Source organism: Pseudorca crassidens, chromosome 2 (genome assembly GCF_039906515.1).
Source record: "Pseudorca crassidens isolate mPseCra1 chromosome 2, mPseCra1.hap1, whole genome shotgun sequence".
Classification (NCBI taxonomy): domain Eukaryota; kingdom Metazoa; phylum Chordata; class Mammalia; order Artiodactyla; family Delphinidae; genus Pseudorca; species Pseudorca crassidens.
This window is the reverse complement of record NC_090297.1, coordinates 35,039,885-35,063,280: the sequence shown is the minus strand read 5'-3', so window position 1 is coordinate 35,063,280 and position 23,396 is coordinate 35,039,885. Positions and strand designations below refer to the sequence as shown.

At 47.1% G+C, this 23,396-nt stretch overlaps 3 protein-coding genes across 3 annotated transcripts in view; 1 reads left to right on the top strand and 2 right to left on the bottom strand.

Annotated features, from left to right (window-relative positions):
- The window catches only part of CFAP57 (cilia and flagella associated protein 57), a 75,188-nt gene extending 72,053 nt beyond the window's left edge, over positions 1-3,135 (bottom strand). Inside the window, exon 1 of the mRNA XM_067725778.1 lies at positions 2,979-3,135. Within this exon, the coding sequence (XP_067581879.1) occupies positions 2,979-3,135 (157 nt within the window). The remainder of the gene's footprint in view (positions 1-2,978) is intronic.
- A 162-nt stretch (positions 3,136-3,297) lies between these two features.
- Positions 3,298-10,309, top strand: EBNA1BP2 (EBNA1 binding protein 2). Its single transcript, XM_067725779.1, has 9 exons — positions 3,298-3,785; positions 3,869-3,952; positions 4,156-4,325; positions 4,925-5,048; positions 6,121-6,210; positions 7,850-7,925; positions 8,159-8,252; positions 9,822-9,984; positions 10,123-10,309. The coding sequence occupies exons 1-9, from the start codon at positions 3,720-3,722 to the stop codon at positions 10,171-10,173; spliced, it is 918 nt and encodes a 305-aa protein (XP_067581880.1). The 5' UTR covers positions 3,298-3,719; the 3' UTR covers positions 10,174-10,309.
- A 3,544-nt stretch (positions 10,310-13,853) lies between these two features.
- CFAP144 (cilia and flagella associated protein 144) lies at positions 13,854-22,358 on the bottom strand. Its single transcript, XM_067712186.1, has 4 exons — positions 22,226-22,358; positions 19,419-19,478; positions 17,322-17,425; positions 13,854-13,964 (listed from the first exon to the last, which is right to left on the bottom strand). Exons 1-4 carry the CDS (start codon positions 22,356-22,358, stop codon positions 13,854-13,856), a joined length of 408 nt encoding a protein of 135 aa, XP_067568287.1.
- Between the last annotated feature and the right edge of the window lie 1,038 nt (positions 22,359-23,396).

The following is a 23,396-nucleotide window of genomic DNA, read 5'->3' as shown; positions in this document are numbered from 1 at the left end:
AAAAAGAAAGGAAAGTGGAGAAACAAGAAGGAACAGTTAACAAAAAGTTGGTATACAAACAAACACTGTATAAAACAATAAAAGAAATATTTACTTTTGGCCTTTAGAAAAAAATTTTTTAAAAAGTCACGGTGTGGAGTTTAAAGTGTGCACATAGATGAGATTGCCTGGAGGACAGAAAGGGCAACAGTTCACTCCCTCCTCTGCACTTTTGTACCAGGGCTGTACCTGGCCTAGCAGGTGTGCTGCTCATTTACATAGTCCTGCTCATTTCAATACATACCTGTCCCCACTACAATACTGAGAGCTCCTGGTCTGGCTTTCTTGCTTATTCATTCTTTCAATCACCAGCGCCTGCCACCAATATACGCTGACTGCAGAGTCTGTAAATGCTTTCTCATTGTTTTAACCCAGTCAGTGACTGATTCCTCCTTGAAATACGTTCACCTCTTGCATGGATTTCCTCTTATCTTTCTGGCTACTCCTCCAAAGACTCTTTTGCAGGTTGTTCCTCATTTCCCTGGTACTATATGTAGGAGGGCCCCAGAGCCCAATCCTTCACCTTCTCTTTCATAAACATATTCACTCCCTGGGGGGTCCAATCCATTCTAAGGACCTAATATTTCACCTCCATGCTGATGACCCTCAAATTTCTATCACCAGCCTGGACCTCTCTCTCTCTTGAACCCAAACCTGACATCAAAGTTCTTGCTTAGGATCCCATCTGCATATTTAGCAGGCATCTCAGTCTTCCCACGTCAAAAACTAACCTCCTGATACGCTCCACAAAGCCTGCTCATTCTGAAGTCTTTCCTGCTTCAGTTAGCAGCAACTCCATCCTTCTGGTTGCTCAGGCCAAAACCCTTGCTTTTTCCTTTTCTCTTCCACCTACATCAGGTCTATGAGGAAACCTGTCACCTTCACCTTCAAAATACAGGCAGGCTTTGATCTCTTTTCACCACCCTATTGCCTGCCACCTGCTGCGAGCCACCATGTTCTCTCAGCTGGATTATATTAACAGCAATCGTCTCTCAGCTGGTCTCCTGCTTCCTCCCTTGCCCCTCCTTAAATCTATTCTCTGTACAGTAGCCAGAAGGAACCTGTTGAAACATAAGTCAGATCATGTCACTCTGCTCAGAATCCTCCCTCCCCGCCCGCCCCCACCCCCCCCCACCCCCGCTGGCTTCTCACTTCACTCAGAGTAGAAGCCCTTGACCTCAAAGCCCATGTGACGTTGCTCCCATTGCTCTGCCTCACCTCTCACTCCTCCTCCATTTACTCCACTCCAGCCACACTGGCCTCCTTGCTATTCCCCTAACACACTCAGCACCCTCCTAACCCAGAGCCTAACAGGTGAGAGGCAAATGTGTAGGGCACCGAAGAGACAATACAGGGGAATAAGCTTGGGGTAAGGGATGACTCCTTAACAAGACACAAAAAGGAAAGGTTGACACGTTTGACTTCATTAAAACTAAGAATTTCTGCCCATCATACCATAAGGAGGAAGAAAACACAAGCCTCAAACTGGGAGAAATTATTTGTGATATATATATATATATATATATATATATGACAAAGGATTAGCATAAACTATAAAGTGTGCCCATAAATCAGTAAGAAAATTACCCCCAAAAAACACAGAATATGGATAAAAGACTTAAGACATTTCACAGAATGAGTAGCCCCTTAACTGTGTGAAAAGTTATTCGTCCTCATTTGTACTAGATAAATGCACATTAAAACCACAATAAGATACCCTTTCTCAAGCATCAGATGAGCAAAAATTAGGAAGTAGAAACTAGAAAGATAGCAAAGGGGGTGAGGTTGTGGAGGAATGGCAGTGTGAATTGGTACTGCCACATTACCCAGTAATTTTAGTCCTGGTGTGTGCCCTGGAGAATCTCTGCACAAGTGGATGAGTACACATGTGCAAGAATGTTTATAGTGGCATCATTTGAAATAGCAAAAAAAGTTCATTCCCAAATGTCCATCAACACTAGAATGGATAAATATACTTGAGAATTAGAGTCCTATGAGTAATAAAATGAACTCAGTATGTATCAAGATGCATGAATGTCAAAAGTATGTCGTTGAAAAAAAGAAGCAAGTCACAGAATACATACACTATGGTTACATTTATATAAAGTTGGTGAAGAGCACAAACAAAAAGGATACCTTACATAAGGCCACACAGATAGAGATGTGGTAAAATTACGTAGAGAAATAAGGGAATAATTACAAAGTCCAGGATGGAGTGAGAGTCTGCATGTGTGAGAAGAATGAAGTCAGGGAGAAACACTGGAACTGGTAATGTTCTATTTACTCTCCTGTTGGTGAGTTCACAGATCTTCATTTTATTATAGTTCTTTAAATATTACATATATGTAGTGCACAGTCTTTTGTATGCAAGTCACAATAAAACATGTTGAGTGCAAAAAAGAGTGGAAAAAGAGAGTAGGTGGTTAAGCTGTGGAAATCATGTATATTATTAGCAGCACCAATGCGAACGAAACCAAATGTTACAGTATACAGACGGTTATGTGTGACTTGGGCTGAAATCTCCAGTGTCTTCACCATACATGGGTTCAAAAGGTGCTGTCATGAAAGTGGTGTACTCTGGAAAACTGTTAGAAAACTCAAAAAGTGGCCCTGGTGACGACAAAGACAATGATATTGAAGATGCATGAAACTCTTTAAAAGAATTTTTTTCATTAAATCACAGTGAAAAAAAGTACTTTTAAATTAACATGATTTTACATGTGATTTTAACTATGTATGTGTGATTCATTAATCTATACATTAAATAAGGCAAGTAGACATGTATTTCTTCTACACTTATAGAACTATATATATATTCAAGTTGGCCAAAAAAGTTTCCTTTCAATCGTCGTGTCGGTATTATGGGGTTATATTTGGCATACACGGTTATGTGTCAGATTGGCATACACGGTTATGTGTCAGATTGGAAAGGGTTTTACCTGGAATGAATTTTTGCCACTTCTGATCCACATTGTACTTCACACAGTGATTTCCTGAAGGAAATATAATGATCTGTTCATCGAAGAAGAACACATTGTTGGACACGTGGGATCGAAGACCAAAAACATGCAGCGACTGAGCTACCACAGTGGACATAGTCCCAGTAAGGAGTTTCGCTAAAGATGCAGCGCAGCTGTTGAGCATGGAGAAGCGCGTCACCCCGCCCACATTACCGTCCCCGCCCCCCGAGACACGCCCCTAGATCCTCCCCCGGACTCCTCTTCCGCCCCCTCCCCCCAGCAACCTTCTCCCGCGCGCCGGACCCCGCTCCTTCCTCTCCTCTTTCCTTTGGCCTTCGTGGCTTCCTGCTCCTCCGGACGACCCCGAGGGACCCTTCCCACCTGTCGCTTCTGCTCTCTGGATCACCAGAGCACGCGTGTATACAGGGTACTACGCCTACGAATCCCAAGCAACGCGGCACTCACAGACGCCGGAGCGGTTCCTATAGCAACGGGAAACCGGAAGTGTGTCAGCAGCCGGAAGCGGAACTCCGATCAGAAAGTTCAGCTGCCTCTGGGGGCTGTCGGGAGCTGGTGTTGTTCGAGTCCACGTGGAGCAGCGGGCGGGAGGGCAGGGGGCTGAAAGCGGGCGGCGGCGGCGACGAGGGGAGCCCTTTTCCAGGCGCGGGGGCCTCGGGCTCCTTCGCTTCCTCCGGCAGGTGTGGACGTGCGTGCTGCGAGATGGACACTCCCCCGCTCTCAGATTCGGACTCGGATTCTGATGACCCCCTTGTCACAGACAGAGAGGTAGGTGTCATCCGAGCTCGTGGGGCTGCGCGCAGGAGAGGGGTCCTCATTCCCCGGTACTGACCGCCGATCGTGCCCTGTAGTTGCAGGAGGCGTTTTCCCGAGGGCTTCTGAAGCCAGGCCTCAACGTGGTGCTAGAGGGGCCGAAGAAGGCCGTGAACGACGTGGTGAGCTCGGGCGCCTGGTTGGAGGTTGCTGGACTTGGGATGCGCGCGAGGCACCGTTGTGCTCGGGAGGCTGCGTTCTAGTCCCAGGAAAGACACAACCTGCGTATTGCCAAGAGGGTCAACTACCTGTCGGGGTCTTGGGGGTTAGCTCTTCTTCCACTGGCCTGTTACTGTCTTGCGAGCTTAGTGTCTGAATTTCCTAGAATGGCCTGAAGCAGTGTTTGGCTGAATTCAAGCGGGATCTGGAATGGGTTGAAAGGCTTGATGTGACCCTGGGTCCGGTACCTGCAATCCGTGGACCGCAGGCAACATCTCAGAACAAGGATCAGAAAGCTGTTGATCCAGAAGATGACTTTCAGCGTGAGATGAGCTTGTATGTGTGTTTTCAAATGTGGGTTCTTGTGCTGGAGAGGGGGAAGCCGTGGGCCCGTACTCCTCAGAGGTGTCGTAGGCCGGGGTGTAGGGAGGAAGTCTTCTTTGGACTGAAGAGCTAGGAGATTCTCCCTGGTTGAGAGAAGAGCCCCTTTGTCCAGCAATCACAATTTAAAGTACAGTTTATTTTCAAATACCCAGTTTTAAAGTTTGTGTGTGTGTCTGTGTGTGTGTGTGCAGTTAATTATTAGAACAAAAATTTGCTTATGGAAGGTCCTTATATGGGCTTTTCTTAGTGACCACATAAGAATGTGTAATTGGCATTTGTTTGTAAGTTAATGGGCACTTCTAAAGTGGTCATTCTCTTAAACTACTAATTTATTTTTAGCAATACTCCCCACTCCTTTTAAAAAGAGTGTACATCTCAATTTCTCCCATTAAGTTAATGAGGTTTTATTACTGTTTTTGTTTGTGTGTGTGTTCTTGCTGGTGGAGGTCAGATGTTGAGAGTCCTGACCTTGGCTGCCTCATGAGAGCAGTGAAAAGGATGTAAGGCCTCTCTCCCTTAGCTTATTTTACACTTTTGTCCTACATCCTCAGCTACAGTCAGGCCCAGGCAGCAGTGCTTGCAGTATTGCCCCGCCTCCATCAGCTCAAAGTCCCTACCAAGCGGCCCACGGATTATTTTGCAGAGATGGCCAAGTCTGATCAGCAGATGCAGAAGGTGAGAAACAGAAATGGTTTTCTCTGGATAGCTGAGGCGTTGTACTTAAGTGTATTCAACTGGCTTATCTCCTTTAACATTTACACATAGGCATAAGCCCACTGATAGGGAATGGGTTGTCAGTGGACAATTATTATCTCAGTTATCTACATCAGATTCGTGCCAATCACCACCAGTTGGATAAATGTAAGGGTGACATTTTCCTAATTTAAACAGTTAAGGGGAGGAAAGTACTGTAAGAAGTGTGGTCCCTGAAGTAAAGATGGCCTTTATGCATTTCCTAACTGGCTTGGTCATGGCATGATGCGTGGAAAAGACAATAGTTCTTTCCTGCCAATGCCTGGGGGCAGTACTATAACTGGTAGACAGTTACCTTTCTCTGGGCCTCAGTTTTCCTCTTCTGTAAAATGAAGGATTAATATATGGCTCAGATTTGATATAATTTAGAGTTAGGTAGAATTTGCCCTCATTCAACTTTGGGAGGCAGAGAATTACCAACATCTAATCCAAGATATACCTAAATAATTCCCTTGGGTCTCAAGCTGGATTTTCTTTTCTCAGTGTACTCAGGGAAGCTAATTTAGAGACAAGCCCAGACCCATCTCTGCACATTCAAACTGACAACTGCTCATCCTTTAACTGAAATGTGTATGTTTAATGCATGCTGCTAGGTACCTGATATCTGTTTGAGCTTTTATTGTGTATGTGGTGTATTGGAGAAGGGGGCCGAAGCTGCACATTCTGCCGACAGTAGGGACGGAGAGAAGTTAGTCTTCTCTCCTGGTACCATGCCATTTTGCGTAATGGATCAAACAGCACACCGGGAGGAGGGAGGTCGCTTTGATATTCTGGTTGCAAGGCTGAGACTTTTGGTGTCTTGGACAAAGTGGTCAGCCTTTGGGACTTATTGTCCTTGTGTGTAGAACGCAGGGCTTGGAGTAGCTGATTCACAAGGTCCCTTTGAGCCCCATAGTTTGCAGAGCTGGAAATAACTGCTCCCTGCTGCAGTGCATCCTAAGCAGCAGTCATCCCAATTTCAAATAACATAAGCTGATAATATTTTGTGTTTTAGATTCGACAGAAGCTGCAGGCTAAACAGGTCGCCATGGAGAGGTCGGAAAAGGCTAAGCAGCTGCGAGCACTTAGGAAATACGGAAAGAAGGTGGGAAGGAAAAGGAGCGGGGTTGGGATGGGGCCGAGTGTGTTTGTCAGTAGATTGCTTGGTCTGCGTTGGTTCCGTGCCGCGTGTGTGTTCCATCGTGTGTTTACTGTTTCACAGTGGCATGGGTGCTACTGTCCGTGAGCACAATCCCTCCTGGACACCTGTGTGTAGCCAGAGGTAGTGTGGTCACTACTGGCAAGTCATGCGCCTCTCTGGGCTGCAGTTTGCACACCTGTACATCAGAGAACTGGGTCCAGATCAATGGTTTCCCAACCTGACCTCACAGCACAGTCAACTGGGGAAACTTCAAAACAGATTTCTAGGCTTCGGGAACTCTGGGAATCTGTATGTTTTCATCCCTTGCCCCTAAAGCTTCTGAGATGTCTCCAATACACATCCTGGTTTGAGAATCACTGGCCTAGATGATTATAAAGTCCTTGAAGGAATCAATCATATTATTGATTGTTATCCAATCAGAAAAAATGACACCAGTATGTTTGAACTGTGACTGAGTTCCGCTGTAAAGCCAGAAGGCATATACCATGAAACTTTCCTTGATTTCCTTATTTATTTCATGATTACCTAAGAAGGAAGATGACAGGAACTAAACTTAGGGTTGTGGGAAGAAATGACTGTGAAGAGGATCAGCATGGGTGTTAAGACCTTGTTAACGTTTTCGACGTAAACACTTGTGATCTGGGTGCTGAGCTGCCGTCCACAGTTGCAGTTATTTCCCTGATGGATCCTTAGCAGGGTATGAGCAGATTAGCATCCTGGGCTCTGCACAAGGGCAGCTGTGGATCTATTGGATGGATGTGGTTGGTGGTTGAGATCAACTCAAAGACTTGGGCAGTTGGTTTAACATAACTTAAATTATCAAAGGAAAGAATAACTTAGTCGGGTCCATTAGCCCCTTGTTTCTAATGTGAGGAAACCTCAGGGCTCTGTTTCTCAGTGGGGGACAGTTCTGCTTACCAGGGAACATTTGGCAATGCTGGAGACAGTTTTGGTCGTCGCGTCCTGGTGGGGAGCGTCCTGTTGGCAGCTAGAGGGCAGGGAGGCTGCTGAACACCCTGCGGTGCCCAGGGCAGGCCGTGCACCCCACACACAGTGATCCTGCCGCAGCTGTCATGGTGTTGAGATGGAGGAGTGCTGCCTTAGAGTTTAATCATCTCTTTTTGTCCTTAAAGCTTTTTTTCTTTGTTTTTCAGGGAGATTGTTTTCTCTGTTGGTACTTTCATGCCTAGCAACAGTAGGTTAGATATTTAATCTGCCCAAATATAATTAGTGGGAGAATTGGATGTAGACATAAACATGATTTGTGCAGTTTTGTAGGCAGGTTGTGTCATGGGGTAAGGGTGCAGACTGCCTGGGTGTGAATCTCAGCTCCGCACTTTCTCGTGTGTGACTCAGTCAAGTTGTGTAACCTCTCTGTGCTTCAGTTTCGGGGTCATAAGAATTTCTACTTCACTGGGTGGTTGAGACGAGAAATAGAGACTAGACTTAGAGCTTTGGTGTAGTTGTGGCACACAGTCAGTGTTCAGCGGTGGTGGTAATGTCACAGCGTGGTTACTGAGAGAATGTAGACACTTGTAGTGCCGGCTTGGAGTGGGTTTAACAGTCCTGTGTCCACGTCCAGGTGCAAACAGAGGTTCTTCAGAAGCGGCAGCGGGAGAAAGCACACATGATGAGTGCCATTAAGAAATATCAGAAAGGTGAGTATATTCTCTCCTAAGGCTGCAGAGGAGCAGGGGTCCCTGCTAATTCTAACAAACACATAGTGCTCTAGAGGCTTGATTGATTTGGAACTATTGGACCTAAGGTTTGGGAATGGTGTGGGGAGCAAGATGGGCCTCGTAATACCAATTCCATAAGTAACACCCTTCTTTCGAAGCTTAATCTTTTCTTAAAATGGATGGCGCTGACCAAAGTACTTCTTCACTCCCAGGCTTCTCTGATAAACTGGACTTCCTCGAGGGAGATCAGAAGCCTGTCGCACGGAGCACGAAAGAAGGAGCCAAAGGCCAGCAGATGAAGAAGGGGTATGGGTGCCGGGTTCTGTTTTGGGGGTGGTGCATGCAGGGCCACAGTTCACGGTGTGACCTCAGTGCAGAGAGTGTGGCCACAGCTACAGGCCGTGTGATGGGCCCGTTCAGCCACGTCGGTCTTTGAAGTTTAAAATGAGGCGATTTCAGGACTTGGCACATTTTGAGTGAACACTCAGTAGAAGTTGATTCCTCATGTGTGATGGTTAAGTGTACAGACCTAAGGTTCCCATCCGGACTCCCACTCATTAGGAGGGTGGCTTTGAGCAGGTTACTTCACCTTTCTAAATGTTAATTTCCTTATCTATGAAAATGAGAAAATTGTAAGTGCCTCTTAATATTAGGAAGATTGAAAGGGATAATGTTGGATATTATTATTGGTTCTTTTCGTTTACCTTTGTGCATTTCTGGACACCCGTCCTGGGGGAAATGGTCATTTCTGTATAATACAGTACATGCTGTGATAGAGGCATTAGATATAGTAGTCTGGAAGCACATTTTAGAAATATGTGACGTGGTCCAGGGGTCAGGGTCAGGTGATGACTTCCTGCAGGAGGGTCCACCTGAGCTTAGTCTGAGGCATGAGTAGGAAGGAATTAACCAGGAGAACGGGAGAGACATGGGGTTTCGGGAAGAAAGAAGAACACTAATGAGCAGAAGCATAGAGATGAGAGCAGCCAGCATTTGGTATCATAGGGACACAGTGTGGGCAAGGAGTGGCGCAGTGTAGCTGGGGGGACCTGGGCCGAGTACAGGGCAGTGTTTCTTGGCCTTGTGAGGAGCCTGGGCTGTATCCAGCAGTCAGTGGGGAGCCGCTGATGGGCTTTATTCAAAATAGCGAGCAGGTCATGTTCATATTTTAAATATTTCAGTGTTGCTCGTGTAAGTGAGGGAGGCGGGGACTGTTACAGAAGTCCAGAGAACAAGATAATGACATAGAAGTGTTAACGGGGGTAGAGAAGAGAAAATGGGTTGAAGAAATATTCAAGAGGTTAAATTAGCAGGTCTCAGTAACTGAGCTGGGTGTAGAAAATGAAAGAAGGAAGAATCAAGGCCCACTCCAGGTTCATAGTGTGGGTGGCTGAGTAGATGGTAGGACCACCAGCCTCAAGTTAGGACATAGATACAGGAGCTGAAACCAGTCTAGAAGGGAGGTGACGTGTGACTTTGGATATGGTGAACTGAGATTCCTGTGGGACGACCAGTTTTAAAATGTATGACACCTGAATGTTAACTGCATTTAATATACTTGAGAGGAATTGAAACAACTGAGGATGATTTAGCAAGATTTACTGTAAGTAGAAAGGTTTCTGAAGATAAGTGGTAAAAGCCACACGATATATCTGGGTCTTTTCCTGATTCTTCCTTTGTTTTCCTGCTTTGGTGGTTAAGATTGTAAAGAGATGAGCTTGCCTGGGGAGTTTGTAGAGTAGAAATGTAGGGCCAAGGATGAGATTCTAGGTACAGTAGTACCTGTACAGATAGGAAACTGAGGGTATTGTTGGGTCATCACATTCATCAGGATTTGCAGTGCTGAGGGTAACGTGTAAGACCGCTTTTTTCCAGGCCCAGTGCCAAGCGACGCTATAAAAACCAGAGGTTTGGTTATGGTGGGAAGAAGAAAGGCTCCAAGTGGAACACTCGTGAGAGCTATGATGATGTATCCGGCTTCCGGGCCAAGATAGCTCATGGCAAGGGCCTCAAGAGGCCTGGAAAGAAAGGATCAAATGTAAGTGAGCCGGGGGCGCAGGTGAGGGGCCAGAGCAGCTTCCTCTCCCACCCCGCCCCTCCCCTTCCCTTTCTTTCCTGACCCTGGGGCAGAAGGCCAACTGCTGTGTGAATACACGTGGTGTTTCCTTTTCTGCAGAAGAGACCCGGAAAACGGACAAGAGAGAAAATGAAGAGCAGAACACGCTAGATAAGCAGCATCTTCGTATACAAAGACCAAGAAAAGGGGATGGAGACTTGGTATTTCACAATGCACTTGGATCCCTTCTGTTGCTTTCCTTTTGTAAAAATTCTTTCAATAAACTAAAGAAAAATTTTCAGAGAAATATATATTCTTGGTTAAAAACTCAGGACTAAAAGATTTAGAAGTTACTTTTTACATATTAAATAATGCTGCCATTTATTGATAATAAATAAATGAGCCCTGTTGAAGTTAAAAGCATGGACTCTGGGGCCAGACTGCTCGGTTTGACACCTGGCCCTGCTGCATACTTGCTGCTTGACCTTGGGCAAGTTAATTTTTCTGTGCTTTGTCATCTCCATGTAGACATGATAATAGTATCTACCAAAGAGGGTTCCTTTCAGCATTGAGTTAATATGTGTAAAATGCTTAGGACACTGCCTGCCGTATGAGAGTGTATACCTGCATAGGCTTATTTTGCTGGGTGGGGTGGCTCTCCCTAATGTCTGCTGAGCCATGGTGGTGCATGTTTGAAGCTTCTCCACTGCTGGCTGGGAGCTGTGCACAGGTTGGATGTAGTGGGTGGGCCATGTTTGGGCTTTCCTGTATCTTGAAAGGTGGGAAAGGAAGACAGCTTCCCTGCCCTCCTCTCTCTATTCCAGTTCAGAAGCCATACTTTAAGGAGGCTACAGATATCTGAGAACTCTATATGCTTAGGCAGAAAAAACAACTGATTTTCACATTGCTTCCTTGTAGCATCATTGGGACTTAAAAAAGGATCTCTCTGGTTTCCTATGATATTGAGTTTCTAGAACAAAAAGAAGGAATTTAGTTTTTGTAAACTAATTTCAATGAGCAAAATTCCAAGCAAACAAGTCATGTTTTCAGAAGACCACCATGTTTAACCCTGACCTATTTTGACAGTCTGTACAATGGCAGTGAATGGGGTAACGTATAGTAATTTCAATAAGGAGCCTCAGCTCAGAGACTTTGAATTATATGTGGAACATATTGAGAGCTTTAAGAAAGGTGAACACAGATTGCCAGAGTTCACACTAGTAGGAACAAAAGTAAATTACTGATTTGAGTACTTCTAAAGGTTTTGAAAACAATGTACCTTCTTTCCTTTTTTTTTTTCTTTATAGCAAATGGAATCACTTTCCTTAATTTCAGAGGTATACTTTATAGAACTCAGCATTAGCCCTCATACTGCTTTAAAATGCAATTCCATGCATTGAAAGGTAAGTAGGAGCTAGCAGTTCCCACTACCGAGTCCAGGCTGTTCTTGCTTTGCTTTGTTCCAATATACGTGGACTTCAGCTATCAAGGTGCAGTTATAGCAGCTGTGTTCCTCGGCAAGACTGTTCATGTTTCAGTTACCAAAGTATTGTTAACCAAGTAATTGCAGAAAGTAGAAACTTTGCTGCTGGCTCTTCAGTTCATAAACCACTGCATAAAAGAAACAATGAATAGTGGCCAAATACCACTGCTTTTGAAGTATGTGGGTGATTGGCCACTGCACACCTGTTATTTAGTTCATGCACAGGTGGCAAGGAGTGCAGTTGTGTTGTCTCATCTCCAGCGATAAACCCACGTGGCGTTTTACAAAAGTAAGTCATTGAAAGAGGGAATTGACCAACAGATGAAAGTGCAGCAAAGAAATGAAAAGTGGTAAGGTTGGAAGTAAAATGGAATAGAATGCAAATGGAGTTATGGGAGAGACAGGTGATGAGGGAATGGAGACAAGGCTGCTGTTGTAGAGACTAGATAGAGATGCAGCGAGAGAAATAGTGAATGTGAACTTAACAGAATGAGGAAAATGATGGAAAGGATGATGATGTCCCAGAGGAAGTGACACTGGCAGAAAACTTCCCATTAAAGGGACTCTTGGAGATATTTTGTGGCATTGAAAGTACAAATGATAAAATGTTGGAGGTGAATCTGATAGGGATAGAGTAGGATAATTCGTTTAGAAATCCCACTAGGGGATTAAAGACAGGGAATTTTAAAGGCATTCAGGGGACTGTTGTAAGCTAATGACCACTCAAGAAAATCCAGTAATCTAGCAATGATCAACACTACCTTAGAGGAAGACCAGGTGCATCCGAACGCCAGGCACACTCAAGCCACAAACCCTGATAGTTAAAACACTGCCACCCCCCCAGCACCTTGATGTGTTCACCCACCCGGAAGCTCTCCAAACCCTGCAGTCTAGGGGTCTTTGGAGGTTTCACTATGTGGGCGTGATTGATGAAATCATGGGCCATTGGTGATTAATTCAATCTTGAGCTCCTCCTCCCTCCCCAGAGGTTGGGTGGTGGGGCTGAAAGTTGCAAGTTTCTAACCAAGGCTTGGTCTTCCTGGGGAGCAGCCCCCATGCTGAAGCTGTCTAGAGGCTGCTAAGAGTCACCTCATTAGAACAAAAGACCCTCCTACCACCCCTATCCTTTAGGAAATTACAAAGGATTTAGGAGCTCTGCGTCAGGAACCAGGAAAAGACCAAATCTCTTTCTGTGATATCACAGGTCACCCTTTGGTCATTGACCATGGATTCCTTAGAGCAAAAAGTTTGTAACAGTTACGAGATACTGGCCCCCTTCTAGATTCCCATGTAGTCACTAATAATTGGTCTAGTCCAGCCTTGTATGAAAATGGCTGTCAGGGTGAGGCCACTCAGCATTGGAGCTTCCATTCAGTCTTGGCACGATACAAAAGCAGGAGTGACCGCAGCAATTTATGGCTTCACCCTTCAAGGCATAAGTCAGGAAGAGCCAGATGGAAGAGATACAGAGAGCAAGGGATTTGGGGGCAGGGTGGGGGGCAGTGCACAGAGCGTCCGTGCCCTCCCTGGGCGAGTGACTCTCCCAGCACCTCCGTGTGTTCACCTGCCTGGACGTTCCCCGGTTCTTGTTTCCCAGGACCTTCAAATGGTATCATGTGTGTGTGTGCGGGGGGGTCTTTTCTTTAGAGCTGTTTCATTTTTTCAGAAAGGAGCCCTCTAGCTTCAAAGCCGGGGTAAAAATGCAGCATGTGCGAGTGAGAGGTTCAACCTCCTTTTCACAGATGGTGATTGTCTTCAGCCTTACACCTCACCCTGACCCCACGTCTTACTTAGTGTCCCTGAGCCCTGGGCTTTGCCCATTTCTCCAAGAGTAAACCTCCAACGTGGGAGCCGTTACATGCCTGGTGCTGGGGTGTGTGGAGGAGACTCCCTGCAGACCCCCTCCCAGTGGCCATTTCAGTTCCCTCCCACACACCCCACTCTGTCCAGAGTCCTGACCTCCCTCCAGAGTTCTGGGGGGCGGAGCTCTGTGCTCAGAGGTGTCCCGCTCGCATTTTGTGGTCTCCTCCACCCTCTTCCATCAGCTTTCCGTCTTTTAAACATGGCTTCAGTCTTCTTGGCTGCTAAGGTTTCTCTCTCATTTTCTCTGTTGTGGGTTCATACCTTTTAAAAACTCCATTTATTACTGGGGTCTGGAAGGCAGAGGAGATATTGTAGGCCTTTAGTTTGCCATCTTTAACTGGAATTCTCCCCCTAGTTTATTAAATTAAGGATATGAACCAGAAGGGAGAAATGTGAGACTCAGGACAGTAAAAGTCAGACCTGGGCTTTAAAGTGCCTTTTTTTTTTACCTGGGAAGCACACACTCTGGGCATTAACGACAGTGATTGACAGCACTGCGGGAACACTACTTGTGGTGACCATCTTCTCCCAAGCTCCACATTTTAGCCTTGTATAGAGTGATGTCTTTGTAGACCCTGAAGTGGTTCAGCCTGCGGTCATCGCGTTGTGGATTGACCTAGAGAAGGGAATGCAGACATCAGAAAGAAGCCAGTGGGGAAGGAGGAAGACCTGGACTTGAATCAGGCCTTAGTCTCCTGATGTGCAGCCTCTGGTGCTTTTCCTTGTTAAACCCTGTTTGTGAAATAAAGACAACATTTCCACCAAAAGACTTGCAGGGTTGCATGAGAATCTCAACTGTGCAGAGTTGCTGCACTGCCCTTTACCGCTGCCTACGGTGGAGGCCTGTGGACTCTTCCCCCCACTGGCATGGACGCTCCATGAGGGGAGGTGCTGCATCTGTATCCCAGCACCTGGAACAGTATCCAGCACACACAGGGGACTCAAGACATATTTGCTGAATGAAAGATTGGATGTTGTTGAAGTAGTTACACAGAGAACTGAGTAAGAGTGAGCCCTGGGACACACAAATCTCACGGAAGCTACACTGTGCCCTTAACTAAAAGGTTATACTTTCATCAAATGTTACCAGGAGACCAGAGGCTGAGCGATACTCACTGAGTGTGGCTTCCCCAGAGTCCCAGTACTGGGGTTGGAGTTCTCTGCCTGTGCGGGGCGAGGTGCCGCTGGGGGCAGGAGCCCTGTGTTAAGTTGGGGCTGATCAAACCTCTTCCGCCCCCAAACACATCATTCTGAAAGCTTAATTACCTTTTATGGTTGCATGACCCCTGGATCTAACTTTTCTGGGTACGCTTTCTTACCTTGCCACCAGTGCCATCTGATGGCGTTGTCCCCAGGTTTAAAATGAACAGGTGTGGTGTATTTCCAGACCCTCTGAAACCCCACAGTGACTAGTGATCTGGGAGCCCTCGCAGGGCAGGGCTGGCCAAGCCAGTCTCATTTCTCCTTCCTATCATGGCTGGTTGGGCCTGCCCTGAGATGTGCTGGGCAGAGATGCAACACTTCTACCCATACACTTTGTACCCACGGGAGCCAGGCCTTTTCTCTTTAAGAAAATGAAGAGTAGTGAGTTAAACGACTTGTGCTTTGTGATAGTTTTCTACATTGCTTAGTTATCTAACTTGGAGGATTTTTTCTTCACTCCGCCTTCCTTCGTTCACAGGCCCCCTCTCCATTCCCTTATTCACTGTAAATTATGTGGCCCCGCCTCCCATCCTCCTCCTTTACCCTTTGAGCGTTTATCTCTTCCCCAGCTGCCCGACAGCACCTCTCCCTCTGGACTCAGTTCTTGGGTAAGAGATGAGGGCTCCTGCTGGAAGCCTCCCCCTGTCTTGCACAGTCTCCTCCCTCCAACACGATGCCCCATATCTGAAGAGGGGCTGTTACAAATGAGCAGCTATTTGCGCTCTTCACTGGTAAAACCCGGCTCACTGAGCTGTTTATTCCCATCTCCATGGAGTAGCCCTGCGCAGGACCAGGGGTTGCAGAGCCATGCCCAGACTGGAGTTGTATAAATGGGTGAGAAAGGACTTCCCTGGTGGCGCAGTGGTTGAGTCCGCCTGCCGACGCAGGGGACATGGGTTCATGCCCCGGTCTGGGAGGATCCCACATGCCGTGGAGCGGCTGGGCCCGTGAACCATAGCCGCTGAGCCTGCGCGTCCGGAGCCTGTGCTCCGCAACGGGAAAGGCCACAACAGTGAGAGGCCCGCGTACCACAAAAAATAAAAAATAAATGGGTGAGAAAGACAGGTGCCTGTAGAAATATGAGGACTACAGGGTGTGGGGAGTTCTTGGGAAGGGAGCACACTAGAAAATTATTCACCAGATAAAGACAACAGGGATTAAGCCACCAGGCCAGGAGAAGCACCGAGTTGGTCCTCAGTTGGGCCCCATGCCGTCTTGTCTATTCTTCCCCCTCAACATCACAGTAGCCCGCATTTACTGAGCACATGCTGTGTGCTAGGTACCATTTTAAGCAGTTTATATATGTCTCAGTTCATCCACACAACAAACCTTCAAGTGTTGACACTATTATCCCCATGTTAAGGCAGATGAATGGAAGTTAAGAGAGGTGAGGTTCACAGAGCTAGAGAACATTGGAGCTGGGATTTGAACGCAGGCTGTCTGGCTCCAGGGTCACCAGGTTACATTGATGCACTGATACTGAGCTGCAGCTCTTCAGGAGCACGTGGTGCTCAAGAAGCCCAGGGGGAGTGGGGGACAGAAGTGTCTTAATGGGCTTTAGGGAAGAGGTGACTCCTGGATTTCATGTAGGGTGAGTGGGACTTCTCAAGGAGTGAGGGCTGGGGGCCAGGAGGCATCGGCAGGGCAGCAAATATAAAGACAGGGTGTGGAGGTCTTGGTGCCTTTGAGGTAATGAAGGAAATTCTGACACAGCTGAGGAACAGTGTCTCCAGCCTCACATCTTCCACAAAAGAAACAGATGGGCTCATAGCCAAATCTTAACAACAACAACAGTAGTAACAACTTAGGGGGAAATACAGAGCAAAGTTAGGTGTTTCGTAACTCTGATTTTTGAAGTTTTCCTACGTAAGGTACAAAACCCAGAAGTCAAAATGGAAACAATTGGCACATTTGACTACTTAAAAATTAAAACCTTCTGTATGAGGAAAGACATAATCAGAGCTGAACGACAAGTGTAGCAGGAAGCTCTTCAAGTTGTCTATTCAAAACCCTGCATTTGGGCTTCCCTGGTGGCGCAGTGGTTGAGAGTCCGCCTGCCGATGCAGGGGACGCGGGTTCGTGCCCCTGTCCGGGAGGATCCCACATGCCGCGGAGCGGCTGGGCCCGTGAGCCATGGCCGCTGAGCCTGCGCGTCCGGAGCCTGTGCTCCGCAACGGGAGAGGCCACAACGGTGAGAGGCCCGCGTACCGCAAAAAAAAAAAAAAAAAAAAAACGAAAACAAAACCCTGCATTTCTTCCTCAGGAACAGAAGCCCTATATCATTTAGGGAGATCACGTGCTAAAGACTGTGTTGGCCAGGCTCCTTGCACCTAGGATCGAGTGCTCCAATCAACGAGGCAAATATGTTACGGGCATTTGCATTTTCCAGAGAAGGGGACAGAATTTAGAGATGTAGGTGATATGCCCGAGACCACTCTACTAACACCTGGGAGAGCAAACTCAGGCCTTCTGTCATCAGCAAAAGCTTTGCTTAATCCACACTTACCAGCATTCACTACATGCCACGCACTGTTCTAAGCACCTTACAAACACCACCCCATTTAAGCCTCGGAGCAATCTTATGAGATAAGTGCTGTAATATCTCCACTGTACTAGGAGGAAACTTAGTCACAAAAGAGCTTAGTCCCTTACAGGGTCACACAGCTAGTACGTGGGAGTCAGAGAAAGCCCAGGCAGTCAGCTCCATACTCTGTTCTCTGAGCCACCACTGGATTACCTCTGACCTTCCAAGTGAAGGAGACACACTTACCAATGGGTCTGAGTCCCATCCAATCTCTTGACTTTCAGTCTGTGCCTCGGGGTATTTCCTCCTTGGTCCCTGGGCAGCATGGTGGATAAGATTTAGGAACCTGGCTGGGAGACGAGGCATGAGTTATGAAGGCATCAGGCTTTGGGACCAAACGAGAGATCCTGTGCCCTTGACTCTGACACATCCTTTCTTAGAGGCAGAGCATCGGCCTCAGAAGCTTGCCTAGGCCTCACGACACAGGTATCTGGTTCCTCCACTCATCTCTCAACAAACATCTGTTGAGCACAAACTCTGTGCCAGGCACTGTTTGGGCCCTGGAGGTAGAGCAGAGTGAGATAGACATGGTCCCTGGTCTCCTGGAGAGGTAGTCTAGGTGAGGGGACAGGGGACACAATAGACACCTATAAAAACAAACCCAATGGTGGCAGACAGTGATGCAAACTCTGAAGAAGGGAGTTGGCAAAGGGGCATGTCGGGGCAGGGCTGGCTACTCAGTAGGAAGGCTCGTAGGAGCCAGCCCTGAGAGAGGCAGAGGAAAAGCACGCCACAGGCAGCAAGAACAAATGTCCTGGGGCATGAGCGAGTTTGGGCGATGTAGCTGCAGCAGAGAGAGTGAGGAGCTGGGCTGTACCAGGTGAGGTCAGATCCTTCTGGATTGAAATCAGCATGGCTGTCAACACCAGGTATATCTGTAACTCCACGGCTTAAGGACTTAGACACATTTCATTTGCAATCTACCCTATCCAGTCTCAATTTGAGAGAGGCAGTCTGACAAGGGAAAGAAGCTGGCTTGGTAGTTGGGCATTCGTGGCCCTTCCACTACTAGCTTGACAGGTGGTTTAATTCTCTGGGCCTCACTTTGTTCATCCGCAAAATGGGAGGAAAATATCTACCTCAGCAAGATGTCTGAGAAGTAAATGAAGGACTGTGAATACAGGACCTGGCCTCGGGCCGAGCTTATCCTGAATACAAGGCAGCTAGTAATGAACTCCTGCCCGGTGTTTGAGCCCCTCACCACCTGTTATTTCCCTTACTGCTGCAAGTCCCCAGCTCCTATCCTTCATTCTAGCCAGGCTGATGTCTCCGCTGCAGATAACAACCTTCCTTTCTTGGATTGTTCTCTATTAGTCTATTTACTTGTCTGTCTCTGTGATGCTATGAGATCCTCACTCCTCCTTCCCACCCCTCACTTCCCACCCTGTCCTTCTACAAAAATCACACATCTTTCCTCTATCAAACTCCACTCTAAGGTAGAGGGGAAGGAGGAGAGCTTGCCAGAAGGATTAGGCTTCCCATCAAGTATCTCTCTTCCCGCATTCCCAAACGTGGCCCCCACTCACCCATACTTCCCAGCCATGCCAAACTCCTCACAGTCCGTGGGCCATGCTGTTATCTCATTTCTGTGCTTTTCCATATACCTGGAATGTCCTTCCACATTCTTCTCACCCTGACATACTCCACCTCACCCTCTTATCCCCTCCTCCAAGAAGACTTCCCAGAACTCCTCTGCCTGAGGTGGGCACCTGTTTTCTATGCTGCTGCCATCCCAATCTTGTTCTCTGTTTACCTGTGTATTTACTAGTCTGTCTCCTTGACTATGGTATGAGATCCTCAGCCCCATCCTAGTGACTATCACCTGGTAATAATGAAAATAATAACATGTCCTGATCACCAGTGTACCAGATACTGTTCTAAGCACTTGGGTTATTTTGTTTAATCTTCACAATGCCCCTAACAGATAGGCTCAGAGGGGTTAAAAAAAACTTGCTCGAAGTCACACAGTTAATGAGTGGCAGAACCAGGATTTAAACTCAGTTAGTAGGACTCCAGAACCTGTGCCTGTAACAGCTAAGTATTGGATGGATGAATGACCGTAACGTCAGGGCCATTAGGAACATGTTTTTGGCTTGACAGTTAATAAACTGGCTGTTTATTTGAATGTGTCAGTCTCTTGTGAGCTTTGTCAGTATGAGCCCCGTTTTCAGATGATCAAACAGAGGACTGAGGCCTGCCCCCAAAAACCACTGCCCTGAGAGACTCCCAGCCGGCTGCCTCTCCATGCTCTATCTCAACAGTATTCTCAGACCCCAGACTCACCATCTGCAGGTTCCTCCAGGTTATCATGCCAAGACATGGGCTTTCTGGCGATTGTGTGAACTAGAGAAAAACAGCATCGCAGATTCAAGTTAAAAAACAATCTTCCTGGCCTCTCTGAGACCCACCCTAGGCCAGACACCCAGTCAGCACTTTCTGAGTGTCTGTCATGTGTCAGGTATTATGCTGGGCACTAGGGCATTAAGACCTTCGGGGACCTCACAATCTGAGAGGCATTGTGCTGTATGGTGGCCACCAGCCACATGCAGTGACTTGAATTTGAATAATTTAAATTTAATACAATTGAAAATTCATTCCTCAGTCCCATCAGCTGTATTTCAAATGATCAACAGCCACATGTGGCTACTGGCTACCATTTAGGGCAGCACAGATAGAGAACATTCTCATCATCACAGAATGTTCTCTGGGACAGACTGGTCTATGGGGATGCAGACATATGAGGCAGCCAGAGATAGTGATATATACCCAGCAGCCCATGCGATAACAGAGGTGTAGGATCCACGGACATCTATTCAGCCTGTAATTACTGGTGCACTGGAGATAGGGCTGCAAACAAGAAAGAGGAGGTCCCCATACTCCCTGGGCTTCCACTCTATTTGTGGTGATACTCAATAAACAGATATATAATCAAGCAAATATAAATGAGATGCACAATATAAAGCAGGTTACATGGGTAAACCCATGTTGATGGTGGGGTGTAGTGTGGGTGATAGGTCTCTAAGGACATACCTTAGAGCAGAGTCCTGAATAAATTTGCTGTATGAAGATAGGTGGGAGGGATCCAAGAGTGAGGTTGGTGAGTTAGAGAATTAACTCTAACTCGAGAGAAACATCGAGAGGCAGAGTAACTCTAGTGGAAGGAGCTAGGAGGAGAGTAGTAGTAGATGAGAGAGGCCAGAAGGAACCAGTGATCTCCAAGTGTTTTATCTCAAACTCCTACCAGTAAAAAAAACTGCCGCATATGAATATTTATATAGTCTCTATGCACTATTGTCATATATTGACAAAGCATCATTTCTTTCTTTATACATAAGTGTAAACATAGATACAAATTCTAATATTTCCTCACTTAATCCCAATGGATCATATTAATCCTGTGCCCAAGGACCATGAGCTGGGAGCCCAAGCGCTTTTCTTAGGAAGCCTGGATGCCGCTTGAAGGGATTATTTAAATTGTTGAAATAGACCAAGTTTAAACAGAATTGGACGTTAAGTGGTTTTCTTGGAATTAGTAGCTGGCGGCTCCAGAGGAAAACCAGGTTAGTTATAAGCTACATGAAGACGTACATTTTCTGTACTCTCACCCCGCCCCCCGCAAAGGTAAGTGTGTGAGAAGGTGGGTATAGCTGTCGTCATCACTTCACTGTGTATACGTATATGTATATCTAAACATCAGGTGGTACACCTTAACTCTATGCAAATTCTATTTTTAGAAATGACATTACATTTTCTTTACAAAGCTGGGCTGCAGTGGACTACAGTTAATCAGGCCCAGGACTGGGGAAGAAGTTTGGAAAGAAGGAACAATATTTATGAAACTGAAGATGATTTAGGAAATCCATGCATCTAAATATGGTGGGATAGAAAGGCTGTGGCTGGTGCAGACCAGGCACTAACATTTTTATTAAAGGAACAGTGTGCGGGTTGGGAGGGGAGTCAGGATGAAGCTGGGTGGGCAGCAGAGCTAGATCCACGGGGGCCTTTGGTACGGATCAGGTTAAACCTTAGCTCAGAATCTGTGGGACCACTGAGGATTTTACAGAGGGACTGGATGATCAAATCCCCTTTAGCACAGCTTTCACCAGCAGTGGTGTAGGGGAGGGTTGGAGAGCTGGGCCTGGAGGGAAAGAGAGAGTTAAGAGCCCATCAGACCAATGCAAGCAGGACTGACGAGGGCCTGGGAGTGAGGATGGAGAGAGGGCGGAGACAAATGAGGTGAGGCAGAGAGACCTCGCCATGCGTGATGGTGTTTCCCACTGAGGCGGGAACATGGGAACCATCATGTGAGAGAAAGGATAAGGAACAAACAGGACAGTGCCTACTCAGCTGTGTGGAGGGAGGGAGAGAGAGACTGAGGATGACTCCCAAGCTTCTAACTTGGGAGAGAGAAGGGCTGTGGTGCCTTTGGCTAAAACCAAACATTCTGGAGTAACTGCAGGTGGGGGAGGGGTGCGGGACGAGCCTGGTTTTCTGAACCAGTGCGTCTGAGGTGCCTAAGGGATGTCCCGGGGAAGGGAGCCGGGAGGTGGATGGGGACGTGGGTCTGGGGCTCCATTTGAGACTCGGTAGCATTTAGGGGGAGCTGATGTTACAGGACCAGATGAAACCGGCCCAGGAATGTGCAAAGTGAGGAGTGGGGGTGCGGCCATTTTATCAGGGGGCACGTTGGACCCTGAGTCTGCTCCCCTTGAACTTTCTGAAGGTCTTAAGACAATGTTAGAAGACGGAAAGAAATCCTTTAATAGCAGCAAACCAAAACACATGCAAAAGAAAACATAAAACCTGCAAAATATTTCAAAAGCAATTTATAAAAAGCCTTTCAAATTTTTTACAATAAAATGTTATTTAATCAGGACCTGGATGCATTTTAATGTATCTAATACGTTCGATGTGATGGGGGGTGAGACCCCTCTCCAACCCCAAAGTCATAGTTCCTGAAGGCTATGAAGGGATGAGAGGTCACAGAAGGCGTCTCCTACTGTGCTCCACCCAGCACCCCGCCCGCATCTCTGCCGGCTCCTTCCTGGGGGCGCCCCCTTTCCCTTCCTCCATCCCGCAGCTCCCCTCACCCTTGCGGAGTGGATTCACATGATACTGCGTGTGGAGTTTCTGGGTTCGTAACTCTTTGAGGTACAATTCCCGCAGGATCTGGTTCTGGTGGACCTCATCTGCGATGGCCTTCTCCTTCTGGTGTCCAGCCATGGCCTTGGCTCTGCTGTGTCTGGTCAGTACCTAACCCCCTCTCACCGCCCTTTGGACGCTCACCGGCTGCCAGGTCTCCAGGCAACAGAGTCCCAAGCCGTCTCCAGGCAACAGAGTCCCAAGCCGTCTCCAGGCAACACGCTAGCTCACCCTCCTCCCTTGGACCTCATTCCTGCCCGTCCACCCCCCTCCTCCCCAAATCTTATAACGCGCGGCCCGCCCCTTTGGCTGTTCAACTCACCTTCCCAGCTTCTCAGGACCTAGTCTGGTTACAGAATCGCGGCTGGACACCGCCGGAAAACGACTGGCCGTGAAGTGATAGACCCGAGAGGTAAACGAGCTTAGGACTGGACCTCACCTTGGCCAGTCATTTCCTAAAAAAGATTTTGGAAGTAGTCAGAAACCTCTCCCACTTGTGTTTTGTTTGTTTGTTTTCTGTTTTTGTTTTGGAGGCGCTGTGGCACGTGGGATCTTAGTTGCACAACCAGGGATTGAACCTGTGCCCCCTGCATTGGAAGCTGGAGTCTTAACCACTGGACCACCAGGGAAGTCCCATCCTCTCCCACTTTAAAGCAGATGCCCAGAACTGAGACCCTCTACGTCTGTCTCACAAACAGTGGAGGTTTCCTATCTGAGAAGACATTCTGGCCCATATCAGTCATGTGATAATATAGACAGAATAACCCTAAAAGTACCTGAGGGACTTTACAGTTTATTTATTTAAATTTTTTAAATTGTGGTAAACACACATAAAATTTACCTTCTGAACTTTTTTTTTTTTTTCGGTACGCGGGCCTCTCACTGTTGTGGCCTCTCCCATTGCGGAGCACAGGCTCCGGACGTGCAGGCTCAGTGGCCATGGCTCACAGGCCCAGCTGCTCCACGGCATGTGGGATCTTCCTGGACCGGGGCACGAACCCATGTCCCCTGCATCGGCAGGCAGACTCTCAACCACTGTGCCACCAGGGAAGCCCTGAACCATTTTTAAGTATTGTAGTTCAGCAGTGTATAGTCACATTGTGTGAAACCGATCTCCAC

Coding starts and splice junctions, on each gene's coding strand:
- EBNA1BP2 (XM_067725779.1), top strand. CDS start 3,720: ATGGACACTCCCCCGCTCTCAGATTCGGACTCGGATTCTGATGACCCC. Junction 3,786..3,868: donor CCCTTGTCACAGACAGAGAG/GTAGGTGTCATC, acceptor CGTGCCCTGTAG/TTGCAGGAGGCGTTTTCCCG. Junction 3,953..4,155: donor AGAAGGCCGTGAACGACGTG/GTGAGCTCGGGC, acceptor TGAATTTCCTAG/AATGGCCTGAAGCAGTGTTT.
- CFAP144 (XM_067712186.1), bottom strand. CDS start 22,358: ATGGCTGGACACCAGAAGGAGAAGGCCATCGCAGATGAGGTCCACCAG. Junction 19,479..22,225: donor TGTGAATCCACTCCGCAAGG/GTGAGGGGAGCT, acceptor GTTTTTCTCTAG/TTCACACAATCGCCAGAAAG. Junction 13,965..17,321: donor GATGGGACTCAGACCCATTG/GTAAGTGTGTCT, acceptor TCCCTTCTCTAG/GTCAATCCACAACGCGATGA.